General features: G+C 44.0%; 1 protein-coding gene across 10 annotated transcripts in view; it reads left to right on the forward strand.

The window, feature by feature from the left end:
* Positions 1-27,536, forward strand: part of LOC144501332 (rab effector Noc2-like) — a 235,784-nt gene that overhangs the window by 111,881 nt on the left and 96,367 nt on the right. For all 10 annotated transcript variants that reach the window (XM_078224952.1, XM_078224958.1, XM_078224954.1 and 7 more), the window contains 2 exons: positions 9,719-9,862; positions 11,751-11,880. In XM_078224952.1, coding sequence (XP_078081078.1) covers positions 9,719-9,862; positions 11,751-11,880 — 274 coding nt within the window. The remainder of the gene's footprint in view (positions 1-9,718; positions 9,863-11,750; positions 11,881-27,536) is intronic.

Genomic DNA, 27,536 nt, shown 5'->3' on the forward strand with positions numbered 1-27,536 from the left:
CATTGACTCTGTCTACACTTCCCACTGCCTTGGCAAAGCAGCCAGCATAATTAAGGACCCCGCACCCCCCAGAAATTTACTCTTCCACCTCCCTCCATCAGGAAAACGATACAAAAGTCTGAAGTCACGTGCCAACCGACTCAAGAACAGCTTTTTCCCTGCTGCTGTCAGATTTTTGAATGGACCTACCTCGTATGAAGTTGATCTTTCTCTACACCCTAGCTATGACTGTAACACTACATTCTGCACTCTCTCCTTTCCTTCTCTATGAATGGTATGCTTTGTCTGTATAACGCGCAAGAAAAAATACTCTTCACTGTATACTAATGCATGTGACAATAATAAATCAAATCAAATCAAATTGCACACTTTACCACCATTGTTTCAAGTGCTATAGGAATGAGGCTTGTTTTCTGATGAATCTCTCAGCTTCTCCCCAGTCCCTGTGGCTGGCTTCCTGTGCTTTTATGTCATATCCAAAGGCAGCCTTTTTTCCCCTTCTCCCTTGTTGCGCCTGCTCTCACACCACAGCCTGGTTATATAAAGCATAGAGGAGAACATTTCCGACTGTGACCTCCCAGCCTCCACTGTTATCTTCGATTTTGAGATCTGTTCTTCACTGGCTCCCGACCACTGGCTCTGCTCCTGGTTTCGACTTCTTAAATCGTTCCAGGTTCTTGGCTCCATCTCGTGGCAGAGATGGTTAAATACAGGAAATGAGGGCTTCAGCTGCTAACAGTACCGACTAACCTCTGCCACGAGATGGAGCCTGGTGAGTCCAAAGCAGAGTTTCCCAAACTTTTCAAACTGCAGAAAGTGAATCGGGGAACCCCAAGCATTCTCACCTTGTCAATGCCCCTTTTTTGCCATGAAATAGGTGTGAACACAGAAATCAAATTTAAACAAATCTTTTCTAGCTATATCTATGCATATATTAGGGTTGCAGGAAGAGGGACACAGTCACTAATACATTCACCAGCTACACGGCCCTCTCACATTAAACTCTGGCCAAATGAAACAGCGTTAAGCGAGTTGACGTTAAGTGAGCTAACATTAATCTAGGACTTAGTGTTTGCGCTTTAAATAACATAATAGCGAATTTCCATTGAAGCTGTTTGGGAAACAAACAGCATGTTTGATTGTAACCCTGGCCGAGCCACCCTCCCATCTCTCTTTAACACTAATCGATGTAAGTCATATCCACTTTAGGAGAGGGAAATTTAAAAAGTTTTCTTATTTAAAAAAATAAATTTTGCCTTTTGTCATTTTTAATGGGAGGAGTTATGCTGGAAATCCGACAGTCATCAGACACGCGCACCTCTGTCTCCCTCATACACAACGTAAATATACACATCTCCCTCGCTCGCTCTCTGACATACTCAGTCCCCTCACTCACAATCACCTCCTGTCTCTCACATGCTCCCAGCCTCTCCCTTACACTCACCCCCCCTCTCCCTCACACTCAGCCCCCTCTCTCTCACACTCACCCCCCTCTCCCTCACACTCACCCCCCTCTCCCTCACACTCACGCCCCTCTCCCTCACACTCACGCCCCTCTCCCTCACACTCACGCCCCTCTCCCTCACACTCAGCCCCCTCTCCCTCACACTCAGCCCCCTCTCCCTCACACTCAGCCCCCACTCCCTCACACTCAGCCCCCTCTCCCTCACACTCAGCCCCCTCTCCCTCACATTCAGCTCCCTCACACTGAGCTCCCTCACACTGAGCTCCCTCACACTCAGCTCCCTCACACTCAGCTCCCTCACACTCAGCTCCCTCACACTCAGCTCCCTCACACTCAGCTCCCTCACACTCAGCTCCCTCACACTCAGCTCCCTCACACTCAGCTCCCTCACACTCAGCTCCCTCACACTCAGCTCCCTCACACTCAGCTCCCTCACACTCAGCTCCCTCACACTCAGCTCCCTCACACTCAGCTCCCTCACACTCAGCTCCCTCACACTCAGCCCCCTCACACTCAGCCCCCTCACACTCAGCCCCCTCTCCCTCACACTCAGCCCCCCCCACAAACGCACGCGCCCCCCCCCAAACGCACGCACCCCCCTTCTCTCTCACACCCCCTCTCGCACACCTCCACTCTTGCCCACTCACCCCTCCTCTCTCGCCCACTCACCCCTCCTCTCTCGCCCACTCACCCCTCCTCTCTCGCCCACTCACCCCTCCTCTCTCGCCCACTCACCCCTCCTCTCTCGCCCACTCACCCCTCCTCTCTCGCCCACTCACCCCTCCTCTCTCGCCCACTCACCCCTCCTCTCTCGCCCACTCACCCCTCCTCTCTCGCCCACTCACCCCTCCTCTCTCGCCCACTCACCCCTCCTCTCTCGCCCACTCACCCCTCCTCTCTCGCCACTCACCCCTCCTCTCTCGCCCACTCACCCCTCCTCTCTCGCCCACTCACCCCTCCTCTCTCGCCCACTCACCCCTCCTCTCTCGCCCACTCACCCCTCCTCTCTCGCCCACTCACCCCTCCTCTCTCGCCCACTCACCCCTCCTCTCTCGCCCACTCACCCCTCCTCTCTCGCCCACTCACCCCTCCTCTCTCGCCCACTCACCCCTCCTCTCTCGCCCACTCACCCCTCCTCTCTCGCCCACTCACCCCTCCTCTCTCGCCCACTCACCCCTCCTCTCTCGCCCACTCACCCCTCCTCTCTCGCCCACTCACCCCTCCTCTCTCGCCCACTCACCCCTCCTCTCTCGCCCACTCACCCCTCCTCTCTCGCCCACTCACCCCTCCTCTCTCGCCCACTCACCCCTCCTCTCTCGCCCACTCACCCCTCCTCTCTCGCCCACTCACCCCTCCTCTCTCGCCCACTCACCCCTCCTCTCTCGCCCACTCACCCCTCCTCTCTCGCCCACTCACCCCTCCTCTCTCGCCCACTCACCCCTCCTCTCTCGCCCACTCACCCCTCCTCTCTCGCCCACTCACCCCTCCTCTCTCGCCCACTCACCCCTCCTCTCTCGCCCACTCACCCCTCCTCTCTCGCCCACTCACCCCTCCTCTCTCGCCCACTCACCCCTCCTCTCTCGCCCACTCACCCCTCCTCTCTCGCCCACTCACCCCTCCTCTCTCGCCCACTCACCCCTCCTCTCTCGCCCACTCACCCCTCCTCTCTCGCCCACTCACCCCTCCTCTCTCGCCCACTCACCCCTCCTCTCTCGCCCACTCACCCCTCCTCTCTCGCCCACTCACCCCTCCTCTCTCGCCCACTCACCCCTCCTCTCTCGCCCACTCACCCCTCCTCTCTCGCCCACTCACCCCTCCTCTCTCGCCCACTCACCCCTCCTCTCTCGCCCACTCACCCCTCCTCTCTCGCCCACTCACCCCTCCTCTCTCGCCCACTCACCCCTCCTCTCTCGCCCACTCACCCCTCCTCTCTCGCCCACTCACCCCTCCTCTCTCGCCCACTCACCCCTCCTCTCTCGCCCACTCACCCCTCCTCTCTCGCCCACTCACCCCTCCTCTCTCGCCCACTCACCCCTCCTCTCTCGCCCACTCACCCCTCCTCTCTCGCCCACTCACCCCTCCTCTCTCGCCCACTCACCCCTCCTCTCTCGCCCACTCACCCCTCCTCTCTCGCCCACTCACCCCTCCTCTCTCGCCCACTCACCCCTCCTCTCTCGCCCACTCACCCCTCCTCTCTCGCCCACTCACCCCTCCTCTCCCGCCCACTCAACCCTCCTCTCCCGCCCACTCACCCCTCCCCCTCCATCACATGACTTAATTATTTTCTCTGCCATTTAATTATTCTCCTGTTTCTGTCTGTAGCAGGCCCACATTTATCTACGCTAATCTTTTCCCTATTGCGTACCAATGGAAGCTTTTACAGTTCATTTTCATGTTTCTTGCTGGCCACTCTCATTCTATTTTCTCATTCTTTATCAGTTTCTTTGTGTCTAAGAAGCTCCCAATTCTCAGACTTGCTACTTTTTTTGGCAACTTTATAAATCTCGTCGTTTGAACTGATACAATCATTAACTTGTTATCCACGGTTGGATCACTTTTCCAGTTGGGTTTTGGTGTTTCATAGGAATGTATATTTTTTGTGAACCTGTTTAATTATTTGAATGCAAGCCATTGTTCATTGTTATACTTCTTAATGTAATTACCCAGTCTACCACATTCATCTTGCCCCTTATATCTTTGTCGTTCCTTTGCTTAAATTTAAGATCTTAGTTTCCGAGTGAACTGCATCATTTTCAAACTTAATGTAAAATTCCATCATGTTACAATTTACAATTAGATTATTAATTAGCCCTTTTTCGTTTCACAATACGAGATTTAAAAAGCCGGTTCCTCAGTTGATTCCTCAGCAAACTCTTCTCGTACACATTCTAGGAATTCCTCCTCCACAGAATCAGTGTTGATTTGGTTTCCCCAGTCTATATATAGAATGGAGTCCCCCATGATTATTGTGACATGCGCATCTAATTTTCTAATTTATTTTGTGCTCTATATATCACTTGTTTGGTGGCCTATAACTAACTCTCTCTGATGTTTGTTGCCCCTTGTTGTTTCTTACCTACACCCAAAGATCCTCTCTCACTAATGTATTGATCTCATCCTTTACTAACTGTGCTATCCCACCTCCTTCTGCCTAAATGTTGAATGTCCTTGAACATTCAGTTCCCAGACTTGGTCACCCTGCAACCATGTCTCAAAAATGGCAATTAGATTACACCCATTTACTTCTATTTGTGCCGTCAATTCATCTAACTTGTTGTGTATGCTGTGTGCATTCAGACTTATTTTAACATTTCTCTGATTTAACATTGACCCGATTTGCTGCTGGCCTTTGTTTCTGCTGCTTTCCGATTTTACTTACTACTTTTCTTTCTACCATTACCAGCTTTGTTTATTTCCTATCTGAATTCTCTCAGTGGTTCCCCCTTCATTGCCAAACAAATTTGAACTCTCCCCAACAGCACTAACAAATTTCCTGGTGAGGATATTGGTCATGATGTGGAGATGCCGGCGTTGGACTGGGGTAAACACAGTAAGAAGTTTAACAACACCAGGTTAAAGACCAACAGGTTTATTTATGTGACATGTCATTTATTTATGTGACAGGTTTATGGCTTGTTTATGTGACAGGTTTATGGCTTTTGCTACCAAATAAACCTGTTGGACTTTAACCTGGTGAGGATATTGGTCCCAGACCTGCTAAGGTGTAACCCATTGAACAGGTCCCACCTGCTGCAGAACAAGTCCCTGTGCCTCAGAAATCTGAAACCCTCCCTCTTGAACCACCTCTCCAGCCACACATTCATTTGCTCTGCCTTCCTATTTCTGTACTCATCAGCACACGGGTTTGGGCATATTCTGAAAGTTATGGTCTTTGAAGTCCTGTTTTTGAATCTCTTTCCTAGCTCTGTAAAATCTACCTTTAGGATCTTGTTCCTCTTTTTTCCTATGTAGTTTGTACCGATGTGGACAACAACCCATGACTGACCCTCTCCATAAGAATGCCCTGCAGCCACTCAGTGACATCCTTGACCCTGGTAACATAGCATCACGGAGTCATTTCTTGTTCCCCTAACTGATAAATCTCCTACCTGCATTTCTCTTCCAGTCTTTTTAATACTCTCCTGTGCAGCCTAGCCACTCATGGTGCTATGGAATTAGCTCTGGTTGCACTCCTCTGAGGAACCATCATCCTCATCCTAACCAGGAAAACTGGTTAGTGAGTGCAACAGACTCGGGACTCCTTCCCTACCCAACTGGAGCTCATAGTCTATCTAGCAGTCACCCATTCCTCCTCTGCCTTGTCAAACATAGAACGTAACAGCACAGTACAGGCCCTTCGGCCCTCGATGTTGCGCCGACCTGTGAAACCAATCTAAAACCCATCTAACCTACACTATTCCAATATCATCCATATGTTTATCCAATGACCATTTAAATGCCCTTAATGTTGACGAGTCCACTACTGCTGCAGGCAGGGCATTCCACGCCCTTACTACTCTCTGAGTAAAGAACCTACCTCTGACATCTGTCCTAAACCTATCACCCCTCAATTTAAAGCTATGTCCCCTGGTGCTAGCCATCACCATCCGAGGAAAAAGGCTCTCACTGTCCACCCTATCTAATCCTCTGACCATCTTGTATGTCTCTATTAAGTCACCTCTTAACCTTCTTCTCTCTAACGAAAACTGCCTCAAGTCACTCAACCTTTCCTCATAAGACCTTCCCACCATACCAGGCAACATCCTGGTAAATCTGCCTGTGGAGACAATACACATCTCTTTAACCTGTGCTTAATGCTCCCCCCTCCCACATTGTCTGTATCTTTAAGATCTGGTTGGCTGTAGGGATTCACATTCTAATCAGTATTCTGTAACTTGATTTTGTGTCTCTCTGCACTGTTTGAGAGCACATTTCCACTCCATCTGACGAAGGAGCAGTGCTCCGAAAGCGAATGGTATTTGCTACCAAATAAACCTGTTGGACTTTAACCTGGTGTTGTTAAAACTGTTACTGTGTGCTCCCTCAACCAGAGGTGTCACCACCCCCCTAATTTGCGAGCCATGCAGTTCTCGGCCTCACGGTTCTGCTGCAATGACTCCAGCCGACACTCAAGTTCCAAAACCCAGAGCTCAGGTTCCTGCAGCTGAGGCACTTCCTGCACATACGGTCACCTCGGCCACGGGAAGAGTGCCTGATTTTCCATATGTTACAGGATGAGAATGCCACATGGCTAAGCTGCCCTGCCATGCCTTTACTTTACAGGCTATTTATTATAAACCTGGAGACTAGAAATCTCGGCGCTAATGCTCCTAATAATCTTTACCACTGCTAGTGAACCTTACTACAATGAATAAAACTTTACAATTACTGCTAAATTATCCAAGCAAAACACTCACCAACCAATCACCTGTTTTGCTGTCATGTCACACTTTGAAATTTTCTCAGAATGCAGCCTGCCATAGACTGAGACTCCCAGCTCAGTTAATTCGGTGTGCTGCTCTCTGCACACTTTTATACCTCAAAGTTGAGGTAGCTACTTAAGGGAACAGCCGCTCCTCCATCATTGCACCGAGTTTCCTCACTCACCAAATTCCAAAGTGCTCACTCTGTGACGAGCTGCTGACTTTGTGCTTGCTTATCAATCTGGTGTCCATCCTACATCACCTTTATATTGCCTACCATGTGAATGAATCAAGAAGGGCCTTAGTATTCTAGATGAGGGCTAACCTGGATCTTGTACAAGGATAATATTCACTTTCAGGACAATACAGCCAAACACACTATTTGTCTTTCTAACAGCTCTATGGTCATGCTTGTGAACTTTTCAGAGAGATGTATGTACAATGACCCCCAGGTCTTTTCCTGTGCACAAGATTGTGTCCCTGCTTGGCACTAGCCCAGCCACAAATATAATCATATTTATCTATATTAAATTATGTCACCAGGGCACAAGCTCATGCTCTCATTACATCCATATCTATCTGTAATCTAAGGCCCTAAGACACCCACATAGCTTGAATCATTCACAAAACTTGGACTGAAAATATACTGTTGTAGAAAATTCTCCTGAACACACTTTAGAAACACTTTCACTCTCTGCCCTTTACACTCTTACAATTCCAGTTTAGGATAATTAAAATCCCTATAATAACTACTCATTAGTTTCTCTAAATTTCTGTAAATTTGTTCCTGTAATCTTTCCCACTCGTTGATGGCCTATAAAGTACACACAATAGTGTAATGGTCCCTAGATTTTGTCAATGAGCCTTTTCACATCATCTCTCTTCAGCACAGTCATGTTCTCAGTCAATACTTCTATCCCTCTTTCTTTCTTTTCCTTCCCTGTCTTTCCTGAACACCATGTCTCCAGGAATACTTATTACTCAGTCCTTCTCTTTTTCAGTCTGGTCTCCATTATCATAACAACATCAAATTCCCACATAGGTACTTGCACTTGCAGCTCACCAGTCTTGTTTACCATACTCTGTGCATTCCCAGACGTGCACTGTAAACCCAAGTTGAGCCTTATTGTGTTCCATCATATTCTGGCCTCACCTAATATCATCTTATTTCTTACTCTAGTACTGCCTATCTCTCCAAATTCCTTTCTTTTATTACCTCCTGGTTCCCATCTCCCTGCCAAGTGCACAGTGGTTAGCACTGCTGCTGCACAGCACCAGGGACCCAGGTTCAATTCCGTTCTTGTGCGGAGTTTGCACATCCTCTATGTGTCTGCGTGGGTTTCCTCTCTGTGCTCAGGTTTCCTCCCACAGTCCAAAGATATGCCAGTTAGGTTGATTGACTGTGCTAAATTGCCCCTTAGTGTCAGGGAGATTGCAGAGTAACTGCATGGAGTTGCAGGGATGGAGCCTGCGTGGGATTGTTGTTGATGCAGGCTCGATGGGTCGAATGGCCTCTTTCTGCACTGTAGGAATTCTATGATTCTAAGTTAGCTTTAGCTCTCCCCAGCAGCAGTAACAAACTACTTTGCAAGGACATTGGTACCAATTCTGTTCAGGTGCAACACGTTCAGCCTGTATAGGTTCCATTTTCCCCAGAACTGATTCTAATGTCCCAGGAACATAAATACCCCTCTCATTGGAGCCTGTGAAAACAGTACCCCTGCTGTTGTTCAGTAAATTCCTATACCAATAGATCTATGAATATTTACCATTTGTGGCCTAGTGGTATAAGTCACTGAACTGGTAGATCAAAAATCTAGCGTGATGCTCTGGGGTTGCACCTGAACAGAATTGGGACCAATGTCCTTTCAAGGTGGCTTGTTACTGCTGCTCTAAGGTTCTAGGCTTGAAACTCACCGTGCTCAATGGTTAAATAAACCTATCACATCATCTTGCCAGCCACATATTCATCTTCTTTCTCCATTTATTTCTATACCCACATGGCAAGGAAGAACCTTGAGATTACTAGCTTTGAGATCATGCCTGCTCTTTTCTTTTGGGGCTCCGTAACTCTGGACCTCTTCCTAATGCAGGTATGTGGTTGGTACCAATATTGACCACTAGCTGTTCACTCTCCCCTCTCAGAATACTCTGCAGCAACTCAGTGACATCTTTGGCACCAGGGAGGCAACACACCATCCTGGTTTCATGTCTGCAACTGTATAAGCACCGGTCTGCTCCCCCTAATTATGGAATTCCCTTTTATTATTGCTTTCCCAATCTTTCTCCTATCTCCCAGTACGGCTGATCCAGCTGTGCTGCCGTGGACTTAGCTCTGGCTGCAGTCCCCAGAGAAACCATCACTTTCACCAATATTCAGAACTGAATACTGATTGGAGAGTGAGATGCACTCTGGGGACCTCTTCGACTATTTGGTCACTCATTCCCTCTCTGCCAGCATTCCCTCAGGCTGCAGGCTGATCACCTCGAGAATGTGCTATCCATGAAACTCTCAACCTTCCAGATGCATTGCCAGCTGCTACTTAAGCTCAAAAACTTAGAGCTTGCGTTGCTCCAGTTGATGATACTTACTGTAGATGTGATTGTCTGAGCCATGAGAACTGTTCTGGAGTTCCCACTTGTTCCAGGATGTACATTCCATGGGACTGAAGATGCGTGCCATGCCTCTATATACCAACATATGACATGGCTTTGAGTTTGTGATGGTCTCAGTGGCTTGGGCTTCTCTGTCCTCCGAATTGATATATTTTGTGTCTGTGTCTGTTGGGGAAAAATACAAACAAACTGTATGATGTTCTCTTTCCAATAGACTCAAAACTGGTTGGTCTGTACACACGAATGAGACGGACAGACAGCGACAAAATCAGATACTAACAAAGCAGGAAGTGGCAAATATCCTGGATGTCATCAAAAGAGCTGAGACACTGGATCTGGTTGAACAGAAGCGGGTTGGGTATGGAAAAGCTATTCTGACAGAATGCAATGTTATCATTGTTTAAATAAATCAGTAATCTCGCCCTTTCAAGCTGCATTGTGGTAGAACCAATATGATGTGGTAGGACACTTGATGCAATACACTTTGGCAGGAGCCAATGGTTCAGTGGTAATCTCACTAGACGAGTAATCCAGAGGTCCAGGCTAATGCTTTCGGGACACTAGTTCATATCTCACCACCACAGCTGGTGGACTTTAAATTCAATTAATAAATCTGGAATTGAAAGCTAGTCTCAGTAATGGACCATGAAACTATTATTGATGGCTCTAAAAACCCACCTGGTTCACTGGTGCCCTTTAGGGGAGGAAATCTGCCATCCTTAACTGATCTGGCCTACAGCTAACTCCAAACCTACAGCAATGGAGTTTGGGAGGGATTTTCCGGTTTTGGGGCGAGCGTGGCCGGAAAGTTGTGCCCAATGGCTGGGATTTCACATGTCCCACCCATCCTTGGCAGGGTGGGGGTGGGGGGGGGGTGGTTGTGGTTGGCAGTTTGGGGGGGGGGGGGGGTTGGGGGTGGTTGGTGGAGGGGGTTGGCAGGTGGGGTGGGAGTATTTGGCAGGCAGGGAGGAGGAGGTGTAAAATTGGGCACCGTGCATCATTCTTGGCACCTACCCATCAGTCCATGCTCCTGCTGCAATTTTACCGACAGCAGGAGCCCCAGGCCAATTGGGGCTCTTAAATGGCTGCAGGGATTTTACTTGTGGCAGGGGTGAGGCCGGCACCAATTGTGCACCATGGAAGCTTTGACTACTTGGACTGGTGGCCGGGCAAGAAGAATGTATCTCCTTGATGGGCCTCCTGCCCTGTCAACCCTAGCCCCTCACCCCCGTGCTGCAGCCTGTCAGCCTGGCTCAGTGAGACACTCCTCACTACTTGCCTTTGCATTGACTTCATTGATGATCGCCATGGGGGCTGTCATTCCCGACAGAGTGGCTGGGACCAGAGCACTCTTGGGCATTTGATTGATTGGCAACTCTTGGAGATTGGGCTTTCATCCCCAATATGGACTGAAGCTCTGCTTCGAGTCAATTATCTGCCCAACAGCCATTAAATGGCAATTAAGAGTCGACCGCATTGCTGTGGCTCCAGAGTCACATATAGGCCAGATCAGGTAAGGATGGCAGATTGCTGCAACAATTGACAATAGATTTTAAGTCCAGATTTTTATTGAATTCACATTTCACCATCTGCTGTAGTGGACGAGTTAGCACGGTGATAGTTGTTAAATTCCTGACAACCAGTTGGTGAATGAAAAGAGCAGAAGCCAATCTTAGTTTTACACAAAGTTGTACCACACCCCTGCCCAATATCCGTAACCCTGCGCATTTACCATGGATAATTCATCTAACCTACACATCTTTGGACTCTAAAGGGCAATTTAGAATGGCCAATCCACCTAACCTGCACATCTTTGGTCTGTGGAAGGAAACCAGAGCACGCAGACATGGGGAGAACATGCAAACTCCACACAGACAGTCACCCAAGATTGGAACCAAACCCGGGTCTTGGCGCTGTGAAGCAGCAGTGCTAACCACTTTGCCACCGTGCCGCTCTTCATCTGATGGAGGGTCATCCAGACTCAAAACATTAACCCTGTTCTCTCTCCATAGATGCTGTCAGACCTGCTGAGATTTTCCAGCATTTTCTGTTTTTGTTGTAGCATCCTATCCGTGCTGTTTGCTTAGGTTTGTGACCTAGATTTAAAACCAAGTGACAGTGTGCAAAAACTTAAAAAATGTATATAATGTGACACAATAAACATACAAAATTAAATTTTAAACATAACTTTAACTTTATGAAATATTTATGCAGCACACTTACTTTAATTTCTTTTTGCGATCTAGTCGCCTTGTTGAACGTTTAGAAAATATGAAGAAAAATGTGATGGGAAATGGTCTATCTCAATGCTTGTTATGTGGAGAGTTACTTGGATTTCTGGGATCAACATCTGTCTTCTGTCAAGATTGTAGGAAGGTAAGATTTTTATAAGTGAGTTTTAGAGGTAATTATATGATGTTTCTCATTTCATTTAATAGCCAAGTTCAGTTATTAATGTGATGCTGTGGTGGAGGAGGCTTATTTTTAAAAACACATTTAGGGGATGTGGGCATTGCTGGCTAGGCCAGCATTTATTGCCCAACCTTGATTGCCCTTGAGAAGATGTTGATGATCTGCCTTCTTGAACTGTTATAGTCCCTTTGGAATAGCTACACTTACCATGCTGTATGGGAGGGAATTCCAGGATTTTGACCTAGCAACAATGAAGGAATGGCAATATATTTCCACATCAGTACTGTGAGTGATTTGGAGGGGAACTTGGAGGTGGTGGTGTTCCCATGTGTCTGCTGACCTTGTCCTTCTAGAAGGTGGCAGTCGTGAGTTTGAAAGGTGCTGCCAAAGGAGCCATAGTGAGTTCTTGTAGTGTGCCTTGTAGTTGATGCACAATGTTGTCACTGTTTGTCAGAGGTGGTGGGAGTAAATGTTTGTGAAAGGGGTGTCAATCAAATGGGTTGCTTTGTCTTGGATGGTGTCAAGTTTTTTGAGTCTTGTTGGAGCTGCTTTCATCCAGGTAAATGGAGAGTATTCCATCAAACTTCTGACTTGTGCCTTGTGTCTTTACTTCATCCAGCTTTGCAATCCTGTGCAGTGAACATTGTGGGAGCATTTTACTTCATGGTTCATGTTAATACCTTCGAGGTAATGTTTATTTCTAGGAAGACTGTAGTTGTGAAAGTAAGGTAATGTTGGGCGTCAGAGATTTCCAGAACACACAAAAGAAAATTGCAATTCAGATGGTTACTCATGTTTGTTTCAAAGGGTCAGAGTAGAAGAGATGGAGCCATAAAACAGCAGGTGGACTTACTTATCCGGAGGACTGGAGATGTGATTTCCACACTGCTTGCAAAGAAGTGAAGTCCAGAGAGATGTTTTGTTTTGGGAGATGGGTGGAGCTCAGGAAGGATCTCTGGTTTCAATTCATCTGTGTGTTTACTGGGCAGGGTCGGTTGGTTGCAGTTTGGTCCTTGTGTGGTTTGCAACTCACAGGGAAGCCTAGGTAGCTGTTAACCAGCTACCGGCAGTTTAGGCTCGGGGACATTGAGGCGAGCCATTTACAGTTTGGTGCAACTGGAAAACTGAAGTTTGGAGAAACCTAGGGACAGTTACAGCTTATTAAAGTAGAATGCATTTGCATGTAGTATTGGTTTCTGTTTTGTCTTGCAGGGCTCGATCTGAGAATCTAAATGGGCATATGCGTACACATGATGCCCTCCACACTGGGGTAACATTCAATATTGAAGAAACCCCACTGTTTTGACCTCTGTTGCTATAGCTCATTGTCAAATTATGCATCATAATGAGTATGCCTTTGCATAGTCTTGGTAATGTTTTGGATGTGCTGAGTCATGGTGCGCTAGTATCAAATCCCCTGTGACAGCAGAAAAAGGTCTTGAAATTTGAAACTAAAGGCTGTGGCCACTTTAACATTAGAGACCAAGTTGCAGCCACAGTTGGTTGCTGATCCATCTTGAGTAACACACAATGATATTACTATGTAACAATCTCCATAGGTGTTGCATACACTGTTCTAGAGCCATATCCAAATAAATGCTCCTTTATCAATAGGTTTTAGGGACGGTCAGGGTTCTATGCAGTCTGCACCTCCTTTCAGTGGCCTGCCTCAGAGAGGACTAAATTTAAAGAAATATTGACGATGTTACTATTTTGTTCGGTGTCATTTTTTACTTTGGTTCAAAGTCAAGACAAACAACGATGAGTAATTAAGTTGAATTTAACAAAGGGCAACATAAGTGGAAGCAGTATTGTAGGAAGCAGAGCTTTCAGACTCAGATTTCCAAAGGGGATGTCAAAAACATTTTGTAAGTATGTTTTATTTGTGGCTCCTTGCCATGGGAGCAGATGTAGAACCAAGATTCCTCATGAGAAAACCATGATATATTGCCTTTTAGATGTGTTTTTTGGGAGGTATGTCAGAATTGTGATCTGTCAAAATTGAGGCAGTGGGGAAGCATTCTGTACAGGACTGAAAAAGAATGAATTAACTTGCCCCAGGCGAAAGTTGTAAAAGAAAACCCCTTTGAAAGTCTCTCTCACCAAGAGCAGCAATTCAGGTAAGTTAGTACTCCTGCTTCAGACAGGAGTCCAATGCCCTCAATGTAACTGGAGCATCAATGACAGGTGTTCTGATACCTAATAACATTCCACATTACTGCCTCATTTTACCAGATCCACTGGAGAATGGAAGGAGGTAGATGTGGGAGGTGCCCACTCTCACTTCCAGCTGAATTGCGTACACTTGCAAAGTTGTCTTCTCTCAAATCTGCTTGCACTGAAATGTGTACAGTTTGACCCAAAATACAAGGGAATTTAGGGCTGTTGTTGCATTCCAGAAGGAAACTGAAATGGTGCAAGATAAAGTCTAAAAGATTTTTTAATACTATGTTGATTAAAGTATTCTGGCATTGCACAGCCTTTTTCTTCTTCCCTAGTGTGAAGAAGGACCGACACAGTACTATTGACTGATCTGAGTCATCATCATCCAACAGGTTCAGTGACATTTCCCATTTCTGGGAATGCAAAATGCAAATTAACAACCTTTTGGTTCTATCTTCACATTAAGCACTTTTTTGTTTTATTCATTCATGGTTGGCCAGCATTTATTGCTCATCCCTAGTTGCCCTTGAGAAGGTGGTGGTGAGCCATCTCATCGATGCCAGGTGGTCTGTCCGGTTTAATTTTTTTGTTTGAGACTTTGTAGCGATTGATACAACTGAGTGACTAACTAGGACATTTCAGAGGGCAGTTGAGAGTCAACCACATTGCTGTGGCTCTGGAGTCACATGTAGGCCAGAGCATGTAAGGACGGCAGATTTCCTTCCCTAAAGGACATTAGTCAACCCAATGGGTTTTTCCGACAATCGACAATGTTTCATGGTCATCAGTAGACTCTTAATTCCAGATATTTTTTATTGAATTCAAATTCCACCACCTGCTGTGACGGGGTTTGGACCTGGGTCCCCAGAAGATTAGCTGAGTTTCTGGATTAATAAGTCTAGCGAAAATACCACTAGGCCATTGCCTCACCACGTTGTCCAAGATTTGTTTCATTCTGGTCGCAGGTATCATTGAAGTAAGCCCATAAAGAGTTTGCTCTTTTCACATAAAGCACGCAGGATGTAGATGTTTAAACATCGATTTTGTTCTATTTGGAAGCATTATGTGATCTTGACAATGCTGTTGAGAACCGGCACAGTTCTACTGACTGATCTGAGTCATCATCATCCAACAGGTTCAGTGACATTTCCCATTTCTTGAAAAAAAAAAGACAAATTAACAACTATTTGGCATTTATGTTTGTCATGTTGAAAGGTATTCTTGGGTGAATGCACAAATACAGCCTGATGTGCATAATGTATATGCAGAATATGTAGGAGATATTAGAGTTATATTTTCTCTGTATCTCTTCACAAAGATCACATCACTGTTGTAATGTTCCATTTCATACTCTTGTTTCATCTTCATGTTTCCCTAGTAATAGAGTCATAGAGATTTACAGCATGGAAACAGGCCCTTCTGCCCAACTTGTCCATGCTGCCCTTTTTTTTAAAAAAACCCTAAGATAATCCCAATTGCCCGCATTTGGCCCATATCCCTCTATACCCATCGTATAGGGGTATATCGTACCCATGTAACTAAATGCTTTTTAAAAGATAAAATTGTACCCGCCTCTACTACTACCTCTGGCAGCTTGTTCCAGACACTCACCACCCTCTGAGTGAAAAAACTGCCCCTCTGGACACTTTTGTATCTCTCCCCTCTCACCTTAAACCTATGCCCTCTAGTTTTAGACTCCCCTACCTTTGGGAAAAGACATTGACTATCTACCTTGTCTATGCCCCTCATTATTTTATAGACCCCTATAAGGTCACCCCTCAGCCTCCTACAGCATTGTAAAGATCACATAATGCTCCAGAGAAAAAAGTCCCAGTCTATTCAGCCTCTCCTTATAACTCAATCCATCAAGTCCCGGTAGCATCCTAGTAAATCTTTTCTGCACTCTTTCTAGTTTAATAATATCCTTTCTATAATAGGGTGACCAGAATTTCACACAGTATTCCAAGTGTGGCCTTACCAATGGGATGGCTTACATTTGAACTGGAGGGGGACTAACATCCTGGCGGGGAGATTTGCTAGAGCCACTCAGGAGGGTTTAAACTAGTTTGGCAGAGGGGTGGGATCCAAAGCAGTAGGGAGACAGAAGAGAAGTTTGAGGACATCACGGAAGTTAAAGAGAGCACAGTAATTAGTAAAGGCAGTGCCAGACAGATCAGACAGAAGCAAGACGGAGAGCAAGGGAAGTCCAGATTAAACTGCGTTTATTTCAATGCAAGAGGCCTGAGGGGCAAGGCAGATGAACTCAGGGCATTGATGGGTACGTGGGACTGGGATATTATAGCAATTACTGAAACATGGCTAAGGGAGGGACAGGACTGGCAGCTCAATGTTCCAGGGTACAGATACTATAGGAAAGATAGAACAGGAGGTAAGAGAGGAGGGGGAGTTGCACTTTTGATTAGGGAAAGCATCACGGCCGTACTAAGAGGGGATATAGCCGAGGGTTCAGCCACTGAGTCTATATGGGTAGAACTGAGAAATAAGAAGGGGGAAATCACTTTGATAGGGTTGTACGATAGGCCCCCAAATAGTCAGCGGGAAATTGAGGAGCAAATATGTAAGGAGATTACAGATAGCTCCAAGAAAAATAGGGTGGTAACAATCGGAGATTTTAATTTTCCCAACATTGTTTGGGACAGCCATAGTATTAGAGGGTTGGATGGAGAGAAATTTGTTGAGTGTATTCAGGAGGAATTTCTCATTCAGTATGTGGATGGCCTGACTAGAGAGGGGGCAAAACTTGACCTCCTCTTGGGAAATAAGGAAGGGCAGGTGATAGAAGTGTTAGTGAGGGATCACTTTGGGACCAGTGACCATAATTCTATTAGTTTTAAGATAGCTATGGAGAATGATAGGTCTGGCCCAAAAGTTAAAATTCTAAATTGGGGCAAGGCCAATTTTGATGGTATCAGGCAGGAACTTTCAAAAGTTAATTGGGGGAGTCTGTGGGAAGGAAAAGGGAAGTCTGGTAAGTGGGAGGCTTTCAAAAGTGTGTTAACCAGGGTTCAGGGTAAACACATTCCTCTTAGAGTGAAGGGCAAGGCTGGCAGAAGTCGGGAACCCTGGATGACTCGGGTTATTGAGGCCCTGGTCAAGAAGAAGAAAGGGGCCCATGAAGTGCATAGGCAGTTGGGATCAAGTGAATCCCTTGAAGAGTATAGGGGGTGTAGGAGTAGAGTTAAGAGAGAAATCAGGAGGGCAAAAAGGGGGCACGAAATTGTTTTGGCAGATAAGGCAAAGGAGAATCCAAAGAGCTTCTACAAATGCATAAAGGGCAAAAGAGTAACAAGGGAGAGAGTAGAGCCTCTTAAGGAACAACAAGGTCATCTACGTGCAGATCCACAAGAGATGGGTGAGATCCTAAATGAATATTTCTCATCAGTATTTACTGTTGAGAAAAGCATGGATGTTAGGGAATTTGGGGAAATAAATATTGATGTCTTGAGGAGTGGACATATTACAGAGAAGGAGGTGCTGGAAGTCTTAAAGCGCATCAAGGTAGATAAATCTGTGGGACCTGATGAGGTATATCCCAGGACGTTGTGGGAGGCTAGGGAGGAAATTGCGGGTCCCCTAGCCGAGATATTTGAATCATCGATAGTCACGGGTGAGGTGCCTGAAGATTGGAGAGTGGCAAATGTTGTGCCTTTGTTTAAAAAGGGCTGCAGGGAAAAGCCTGGGAACTACAGGCCAGTGAGCCTCACATCTGTGGTGGGTAAATTGTTGGAAGGTATTTTGAGAGACAGAATCTACAGGCATTTAGAGATGCAAGGACTGATTAGGGACAGTCAGCATGGCTTTGTGAGTGGACAATCATGTCTCACAAAAAGATTGAGTTTTTTGAAGGGGTAACCAAGAAGGTAGATGAGGGCAGTGCAGTTGATGTTGTCTACCTGGACTTTTGCAAGGCCTTTGACAAGCTACCGCATGGTAGGTTGTTGCATTATGTTAAATCTCACGGGATCCAGGGTGAAGGATCTAAATGGATACAAAATTGGCTTCTTGACAGAAGCCAGAGGGTGGTTGTAGAGAGTTGTTTTTCAAACTGGAGGCCTGTGACCAGCGGTGTGCCTCAGGGTTCAGTGCTGGGCCCACTGTTATTTGTCATTTATATTAATGATTTGGATGAGAATATAGGGGGCATGGTTAGTAAGTTTGCAGATGAGACCAAGATTGGTGGCATGGTGGACAGTGAGGAAGGTTATCTCCAATTGCAGCGGGATCTTGATCAATTGGACCAGTGGGCTGACGAGTGGCAGATGGAGTTTAATTTAGACAAATGCGAGGTAATGCATTTTCGTAGATTGAACCAGGGCAGGACTTACTCAGTTAATGGTAGGCATTGGGGAGAGTTACAAAACAAAGAGATCTAGGGGTACATGTTCATAGCTCCTTGAAAGTGGAGTCACAGGTGGACAGAGTGGTGAAGAAGGCATTCAGCATACTTGGTTTCATCGGTCAGAACATTGAATTCAGGAGTTGGGACGTCTTGTTGAAGTTGTACAAGACATTGGTTAGGCCACACTTGGAATATTGTGTGCAATTCTGGTCACACTATTGTAGAAAGGATATTATTAAACTAGAAAGAGTGCAGAAAAGATTTACTAGGATGCTACCGGGACTTGATGGATTGAGTTATAAGGAGAGGCTGAATAGACTGGGACTTTTTTCTCTGGAGCGTAGGAGGCTGAGGGGTGACCTTATAGAGGTCTGTAAAATAATGAGGGGCATAGACAAGGTAGATAGTCAATATCTTAAGGTAGGGGAGTCTAAAACTAGAGGGCATAGGTTTAAGGTGAGAGAGGAGAGATACAAAAGTGTCCAGAGGGGCAATTTTTTCACACAGGGTGGTGAGTGTCTGGAACAAGCTGCCAGAGGTAGTAGTAGAGGCGGGTACAATTTTATCTTTTAAAAAGCATTTAGATAGTTACATGGGTACGATGGGTATAGAAGGATATGGGCCAAATGCGGGCAATTGGGATTAGCTTAGGGATTTTTTTTAAAAAAAGGGCGGCATGGACAAGTTGGGCCGAAGGGCCTGTTTCCATGCTGTAAACCTCTATGACTCTATGTCTTGTACAACTTCAACAAGACGTCCCAACTCCTGTATTCAATGTTCTGACCGATGATTCTCTGCACCTGCAGATTATTAAAGATAACAATTTTTTCCTTGCTGCTTGTGCCTCTGTGTTTGGCATAATAAAATTCTCTATTTCTCATGAGAGATTATTAACCTTTCCTTCTCCCCTACAATGCATGCAATGGACACTGTTTATTCTTCCCCTTCTTGCACCTAACTTTATTTTGATGAAAAGTGCACAAAGATGATGAAACAGGCGAATTGTTTGTTCCCCATAGTGAGCAGGTCATGTCAGTGGAGACTATCAAATACTCTTGAAATAGCACAGATTGTTAAGCTGTTTTTAGTTGACTTCTTAAACAGCATTTATACACTGCCCAGGGCAGCATACGTTGCTTTGAGTCAGGATATCTGAAGGAAAGAAAAGATTAACTCCTTGGGTATGGTATGTATTTTTTTCCCCACTCCTCTAATTTTCTCCCCTTGCTCCCTCACCTTCAAAATATTTTCATTCAAATCTGAGATGTATTCACTCGTACTTCTTTCAAGTGCCAGTTTTTCACATGTGAGTTTACTGCGTGCAGCTCTTTGTATCCTGGAGGTAGGGCGGTTGTATCACTGCCAGGCCGGATTCTGCACCCACCAGACCCCAGTGCCTACAAACCTCCCAGATAGTGATCAGGAGGGCTGTTTCTCCCCATCCTCAACCCTCCAGGGCAATTGTAACGTCCCTCATTTCAACAACTTCACAATAAATGGAATTGTACTTGGGACTTACCTGATTTATACTTGCCACTAAACTACTGGGGAGGTAGTGTTTCTTTTGTATTAAATTGTAGTCTGATCATGTTGATAAAAAAATGTCCTTTGTCCCCTGTTTGATGTAGAAAGATTAAAGGAAAATGCATGATTTGAGTGAAACAAATTACATGAAAAAGAGAATCGGGAGGATAGAATAATGTGTGCAACATCAGAGAAAATTGAAACTAGCCTAATGAAAACATTTAAAACTATAGTGTACACACTTCTTCGAGTGTATTTTTGAATAATGTCTAAAGTATTCAATTTTGAAATTCACTAAAGTATTTCAAATGTCTGTATTCATATTTCAAAAACTATTGGAAGAATTATGTTACATTCAGCTCTGATATCTGTAGCAGGGTTGTTAGGTAATCAAGGTAGCGTAAGACAGCAGTGATTGGTAAAACATCTCCAGTACAGATCTGATTGTATAACTGAAGTTTCCAATTTTCACTCTATCTACATTAAAGGGCATCAAACTAACCCTTGCCGTTTTTCTAAACCGTCTAAAAGGGAATTTAACTAGATTTCTGCTTAAGATGTAGATAGATGCTGCAGATGTCTAAGGGTTATGAGATAGCAAATTTAGTTCATTGCTGAGCTGCATTATACAGTGGCACAGTGGTTAGCACTGCTACCTCACAGCGCCAGGGACCTGGGTTCAATTCCAGCCTTGGGTAACTGTCTATGTGGAGTTTGCACATTCTCCCCGTGTCTGCATGCGTTTCCTCTGGGTGCTGCAGTTTCCTCCCACACTCCAAAGACGTGCAAGTTATGTGGATTGGGCCATGCTAAATTGCCCTTTAGTGTCAGGGGGGATAGCAGGGTAAATACATTGGGTTACGGTGATAGGGCCTGGGTGGAATTGTTGTCGGTGCAGACTCGATGGGCAGAATGGCCTCCTTCTGCACTGTAGGGATTTTATGATTCTATGGAATACAGCACAAACTATTTTAATATGTACAAAGACCATGCCAATCACAGTGTTGAACAAGTGACATTGAACATTGCTGCTACTAGAGCAATCAAGTATTAAGTAAGACACAGCTATATCTTTAGATACTAGGTAACACAATTAATATCATCATGGGATCAAGAATTGAGGAATATATGTGGATAGTTAATATTAACTGAGGCTAGTGCCATCCATAGCAACAACTTGTATTTGTACAGTGTTTTAATAATATGTTCCAAGGTACTTCACAGGAGCACTATAAAGCAAAGTTCAACACTGAGGCCCATAAGGAACTATTAGGGCAGATGATCAAAATCTTGGTCAAAGAGGTATGTTTTAGTGTATATCTTCAAGGACGAACGAGAAGTGGAGAGCTTTACATGAGGGAATTCCAGAGTTTAGGGACTTGGCATAGCCACTGATGGTGGAGGGGTTAAAATTTGGGAAGCTCAAGAGGGCAGAATTAGAGGACTACCATTATTTCAGAGGATTGTGGGACTGAAGGAGATGACAGAGATAGGGTGCAGAGCCTGGTGGAAAAGGTCATGTGCTGGTTAAAACATAAATTTATCTTCCAATTTCCCTGCAATATGAGACACCCTTGACAATTTTCCTCCTGCTCCTGAAGGCACTGTCAGATTGCAATTTTCACACACACACACACACACACACACACACACACACACACACACACACACACACACACACACCGATTCAGGGCTCACTCACAGCAAATTATCATAGGGATGAACATGGACAATGAGTGTTGCCAGGATGCTCAATCATGGAGGAGACCACAGCTGAGATTGATCCTTTGGTCGCATACTTGTCCATACTTCCAACTGCATGATAGTTATTGGGAGCAGGAGCCCTGTCAGATTGGTCGTCTCCTCTGTCCACTGGTGTGAGGCAAATCTTAGCAGCCTAAGAGTCGCCCACTCAACGCATATAGATGACCAGACCTGGGATATTCTGGTCTTTATGGCTCAGAGCTGCACTGAGTAGTGCTTGCAGTGATTAGCAATTTTTTTATTGTAATGAAGGAGGTTGATGTAGTGAACTAACATGCAGAACCAAGAGAGGAGAATCAAGAGGGCATGATCCTAAACTCCAGGATCCACAACTTAAACATTAGTTTGAGGAGCAGCCTTTCGAATTGAGTCATTGTTTGAAGGAACAGACATTTTTTACCACCTCACACAGTCAATACTGATCCTGCTGACATTTCGATACAGAATTATTTACAGCAAAGACTGGTACCAAATAAATATTACAAAAATGCTTTGCTAGATTATTTCTGATATTTTTTGATTCCCAAAATCCACTTGGCCACATTGCTGTTGCAAAACTGTAACCTGTAGATAGTTCAAACGTGGAGTTAACAATCACTTCCTGAATTATAGATTGTTTAGGCCATGGAAAAAAGCCTTGGTTTATGTTTAGGCATTGTACAAACCTCAAGAAATTTCAGTACTTTCAGCAACTGACATCTGTTCCTATCATGTTCTCTTGAGCTTTGTTAGTTATTATATTTTATAAATATAATTTAAAAATTATTTTAAATGGTTAAATAAAAATACTCAATGCTGTTTAAAAGTAAAATGTACAGAATTTTTGTTAAAAATTGAAGTATTGAACTTCAATGGAAAAAACAAGATTTGATAGCCTGTGAAGGGGTTTATGTAAAACGTTTCTGCTGGGTCAAAGCATGGAGGGAAGAGCTGTGGGAGGCAGATGCAGCAATCCTTGCTATGTCAGTCAGATACTCCTCTGCAGCTCTTGATGTGCACAAAGATTTTATTATTAATGAGCTTTGACCAAGAATGATGGCTATGACTGGCAGGTTGAAGAAATTGTTCTGACAGTTCAAACTGATCTTAAATGTTCAGTCAGTCTGTGTTCAGTATGGCACGAAAATGAGACTGTGTCCATCTACTTGACTTTCAATTCATATATTTCAATTTAGATTTGCTTCATCAAACACATCAGTGTCAGATGTGATTGACAGACATTAAAGATTCTCCATATGCATTGAGAACTAATTATTAACTTTATTCCAATACTGAGCTCATGTTCATCTATGACAGTACATAGATGAATGTATAGATGAAAGTCATAAGTTACTTTCTATTGATGTATTCGACTGATGATAAGAAGTGTATGTGTATGTAATATATCTTTCCTGTCTACGCTATCTAGGCTCCTCATTTTGTACAGCCCCTCAGCATCCCCTGTTCTCAGGAAAACAGCTCTAACCTATCCAATATTTCCTTATAGCTGCAATTTTCAAGCTTTGGCAACCTTTTTGTAAATCTCTTCTGTACTCTCTCCTGAACAGTTTTGTCCTTCCCGTAATGTGGTGACTAGAACTGTACACAAAATTTCAGGAGTGGTCTAACCAGTACTTCATAAGTTCCACCATTACGGGGGCGATTTTCCGACCTTTCCGCCCCTGATGCAGAATGCGCTGATTCCGGAAAATAGCTGGTGGGCCTAAGAGTTGGCTTTGTACCCACGCCAGACAGTTTGTGGTTGTCCCGGTCCCTTTCCAATGTCGGAAACCGGATCTTGCCCTTTCTGGACTGTTTAGCATTTAAATATATATCTATATATATATAACCCGTTCGACTTCCAGCACATGAGATTGCAAAATTCCATTGACCTCGGGTAAGATTTTCTGGTCTTGGGGTCTTTTCAAGAAAGAGTTTTATATAGCTCTGGGGGCTAAAGGGATCAAAGGATATGGGGGGAAAGTGGGGTTATAGAGTTGGATGATCAGCCATGATCGTAATGAATGGCGGGACAGGTTTGAAGGGCTAAATGGCCTCCTCTTTCTCCTATTTTCTATGATTAGGTTTGGGAAATGCTACTTTAAAAAAGGCGGTGAAAGCAGATTCTGTAGGAACTTTCAAAAGGCAATTGAAGATGTACTTGGAGAGGACTAATTTGCAGAGTCATGGGAAAGCGCTGAAGTGTGGGATTAAATTGGATAGCTCTGAATTGGCACAGAAATGATGGGCTGAATGACCTCCTGCGGTATAAGATTCTATGATTATATAATTCTAGACAAACTATTCAGAAATGTATTCATATTCATCAAAATGGATGCAATAAATTATAATGCTGCGACATTGTTGCCAGATAATAGACAGGATCATAAATTCATAGAAAATTATAATGCCAATTAATACTGTGTTTTAGTAAAGTGAAGTAATGAACATCTTGATCCAGTTGTGGTAACTGTTTCCATTTCATAACAGTGATATTAGGTTACAGAATTAGATATTATCAACATCCAAATAACTTTACTGCAAATGTGTCACATTGAATAATGTAGGTTTCATTTGTGAAGTTAACAATAAAAGCAGAAAGTAATTCTCATCCTTTTGGTTCATGCTGCCCTAATAATTAGCCCAGAGTGTACTGCATCACTATGGAAATGCAAGAAATCATTCACATTTTGGGTCGAATACTGCTCAGAGAAAAGGCATGAGAAAGAGTGTGTGTGCTAATCGGAATAACCCAAACTGGAGAAATGGATCATGAAAGGTTCCAGCTCTGTACACAGATCACAATTTTTTTTGCCTATTTTAGTCTGTTTTAGTTATACGGTAAGTAGGTAGGTACCTGATCACTTTAAAAAAACAAATCTATTTGAACTATAATATGCTAATATTGCAATGCTATTTCCAAGGATGCACACCATCCTTGGAAATAAACATATGCATGTAGTACTTGAGCAGATATGGCTAGTATACGTGTAAATGAAAAAAATGAACGAGATCGATTTGTATAGTCAAATTGTCCTGCAGGTCACTTGAGATCAATGGAAAGTTGAACTGCTGATTGTGTGTTGAAGGGAAAGAGGTGTTGCCTAATGACATTTTGCTGTAGTCTATATGCCTAAACCTTCGAACCGGTCCAGAATGCTAATTACTTAGCAATGTTTCTCATCTGATTCTATTCATAGCAGGGTGGGCTGCTGCCTTATGGAGAGGGGTGAAGTGAGCAGACATTTACAAGTATTGTTTTAACACACACAACTAATGGTTATTGGAAGATACCCTGATTCATTTCATTGTTTTTCTTAAAATTCCAAGTCATCATTGTATTAAAGTAAGTTCTGAATGGTGCAGATGCGACTGCAAGTAGATCGCAATGAAATTGTGGGGTATCGCAGACTCTCATTGCAACTCTAGTGGCAGATTAGAACATTGCTGGCAAAATTGCTGTTGAAGACATTTCCTTGGGGTTCTGCTGGCCTTCTGTCACAGAAATTGTAACAAAAAATGCAGGATGGAATTTGAGGGCCAATGAAATATAATTGTGAGTCAAGAGAATTATAATTTTGGCTGTGATGCAAAAATACTAACTTAATCTTCTAAGGCTTGACCAGCTCCTCCAGAATGGAATAATACATATAGGTGCATGTTACATGATATATTTTATTATTATATACATATTGTTGTAAGAGTTTGTCCTGCCTTTCATAATGCCAATTTAAAGTGAAATTTGTATTTTGGAAATCCCATCCTTAAATCATGCTTGAAAGTTGCCAGAACTTTTAAGCTATTTTACTTAACTGAAATTGCTTATCTCACTCTTAAGACCATAAGATCATAAGACATAGGAGCAGAATTAGGCCAATCGGCCCATCGAGTCTGCTCCACCATTCGATCATGGCTGATATTTTTCTCATTCCCATTCTCCTGCCTTTTCCCCATAACCTCTGATCCCCTTATTAATCAAGAATCTATCTAACTTTGTCTTAAAGACACTCAATGACCTCCACAGCCTTCTGCGGCAAAGAGTTCCACAGATTCACCACTCTCTGGCTGAAGAAATTCCTCCTCAACATTGTTGTAAGGATCGTCCCTTTAGCCTGAGGTTGTGCCCTCTGGTTCTAATTTTTCCTACTAGTGGAAACATCCACCAAGTGTAGCTTTGAATTCATAGCATTTTTTAACTATTAATTTATATTTTCCACAAATACATTTTGGAATGACTGTAGCCAGAAAGGCTTGGATATTAATGGTCAATAGCTGGCTTTGTAACAGCACATTTCCAATCCACAATATGTGGATAATTGCTACTTGTTTGCAAAGTTAGAGCGAATGCTGGTTTCTGCAGTGTGGAAACAAGTGGTAAGTGATCTGCAAAGCTGCACAGTCAGCTATTAAGAGATAGCTGGGATTTTTTTAAAGCACCTGTAAAAGACACTGTACATGCACAACTCATGGAATCCTTACTGTTGCCTCAGAAAATTTGACAACTTTTCTGTTTGTGTGTGTGTGCACACTTGAGGGTAAATGTTGCATGTATGAAGCACCGAGTTGCCAACCTTCCGTGACTGATCTAGAGGAACTGAATGAAGACTGAATAATGGGGAAAAGTTGTAAAGGAACTAAAAACTTTTATTTTTGCATTTTCTTTAAACACTTCCATTTATTAATTGCAAAAAAAAATTGGTGATTCAGGAAAAAGGCTGTTTTCAGTCAAACGAGGCATCTGTTCACTTTCCAATTGGCTCATGAAGGTGACCAGTGTCTGGAGTGTGGATGCAAAGTGTTCAGGGCAGAAGATGTGATGATACAACCAGAAATTTGCCTAACCCTGTTGGCAGCTCCAGGAAAAGCATTAAAAAAAAACAAGCCTATGATTGGAAGTTGAGTGCTATTTCCCTCCAGCAGATGGCACTTGATACTCTTCCTGCATTGACGATTAAATTACAAGTCATTTGGCATTTTGTTAGGGCTTTATTTTAACTAATATTAACTGTTCCTGTTTTTATCTTTGATTTACTTTCAGTTTGGAAGCTTTGGTATTTGCCATTTTTTTTCAATCATTAAACTGTCTTATCCTACAATGATAGCTAATCACCATTTATATTTTCCATGAATGGTTAGAATCGAGTGTTGGTGTAAAATTAATACATGTCTCTTTGTAAGTAATTGAATGTTGTTTTTATTCTTTGATGACATGTCGGCATTACTAACTATACCAGCAGTGGTTGCTCAATCCTAATTGCCCTGAGACAGAGAGTCTTACTGGCCAATGCACAGGGCAATTAAGTTGTTGTGGGTCTGGGGCCACGTGTAAGTCAGACCAGGTAAAGGTGGCAGATTTCATTCCCTAAAGAACATTTGTGATCTGGATGGGTTAGAGAATCTTATACATAATGGAAACCTAAGTATGCCAGTGTATCACAGAAAGCTGTTGATTACGAATGTATGATTACTGATGCCATCTACATCAATGGAAGCACCTGCCCTGATGACTAAAATGGAGAGATCTGGTAACATTCAACTGAGTAGAACATAGAACAGTACAGCACAGAACAGGCTCTTCAGCCCACGATGTTGTGCCGAGCTTTATCTGAAACCAAGATCAAGCTATCCCACTCCCTATCATCCTGGTGTGCTCCATGTGCCTATCCAATAACCGCTTAAATGTTCCTAAAGTGTCTGACTCCACTATCACTGCAGGCAGTCCATTCCACACCCCAACCACTCTCTGTGTAAAGAACCTACCTCTGATATCCTTCCTATATCTCCCACCATGAACACTATAGTTATGTCCCCTTGTAATAGCTCCATCCAC

This window comes from Mustelus asterias, chromosome 12 (genome assembly GCF_964213995.1).
Source record: "Mustelus asterias chromosome 12, sMusAst1.hap1.1, whole genome shotgun sequence".
Lineage (NCBI taxonomy): Eukaryota > Metazoa > Chordata > Chondrichthyes > Carcharhiniformes > Triakidae > Mustelus > Mustelus asterias.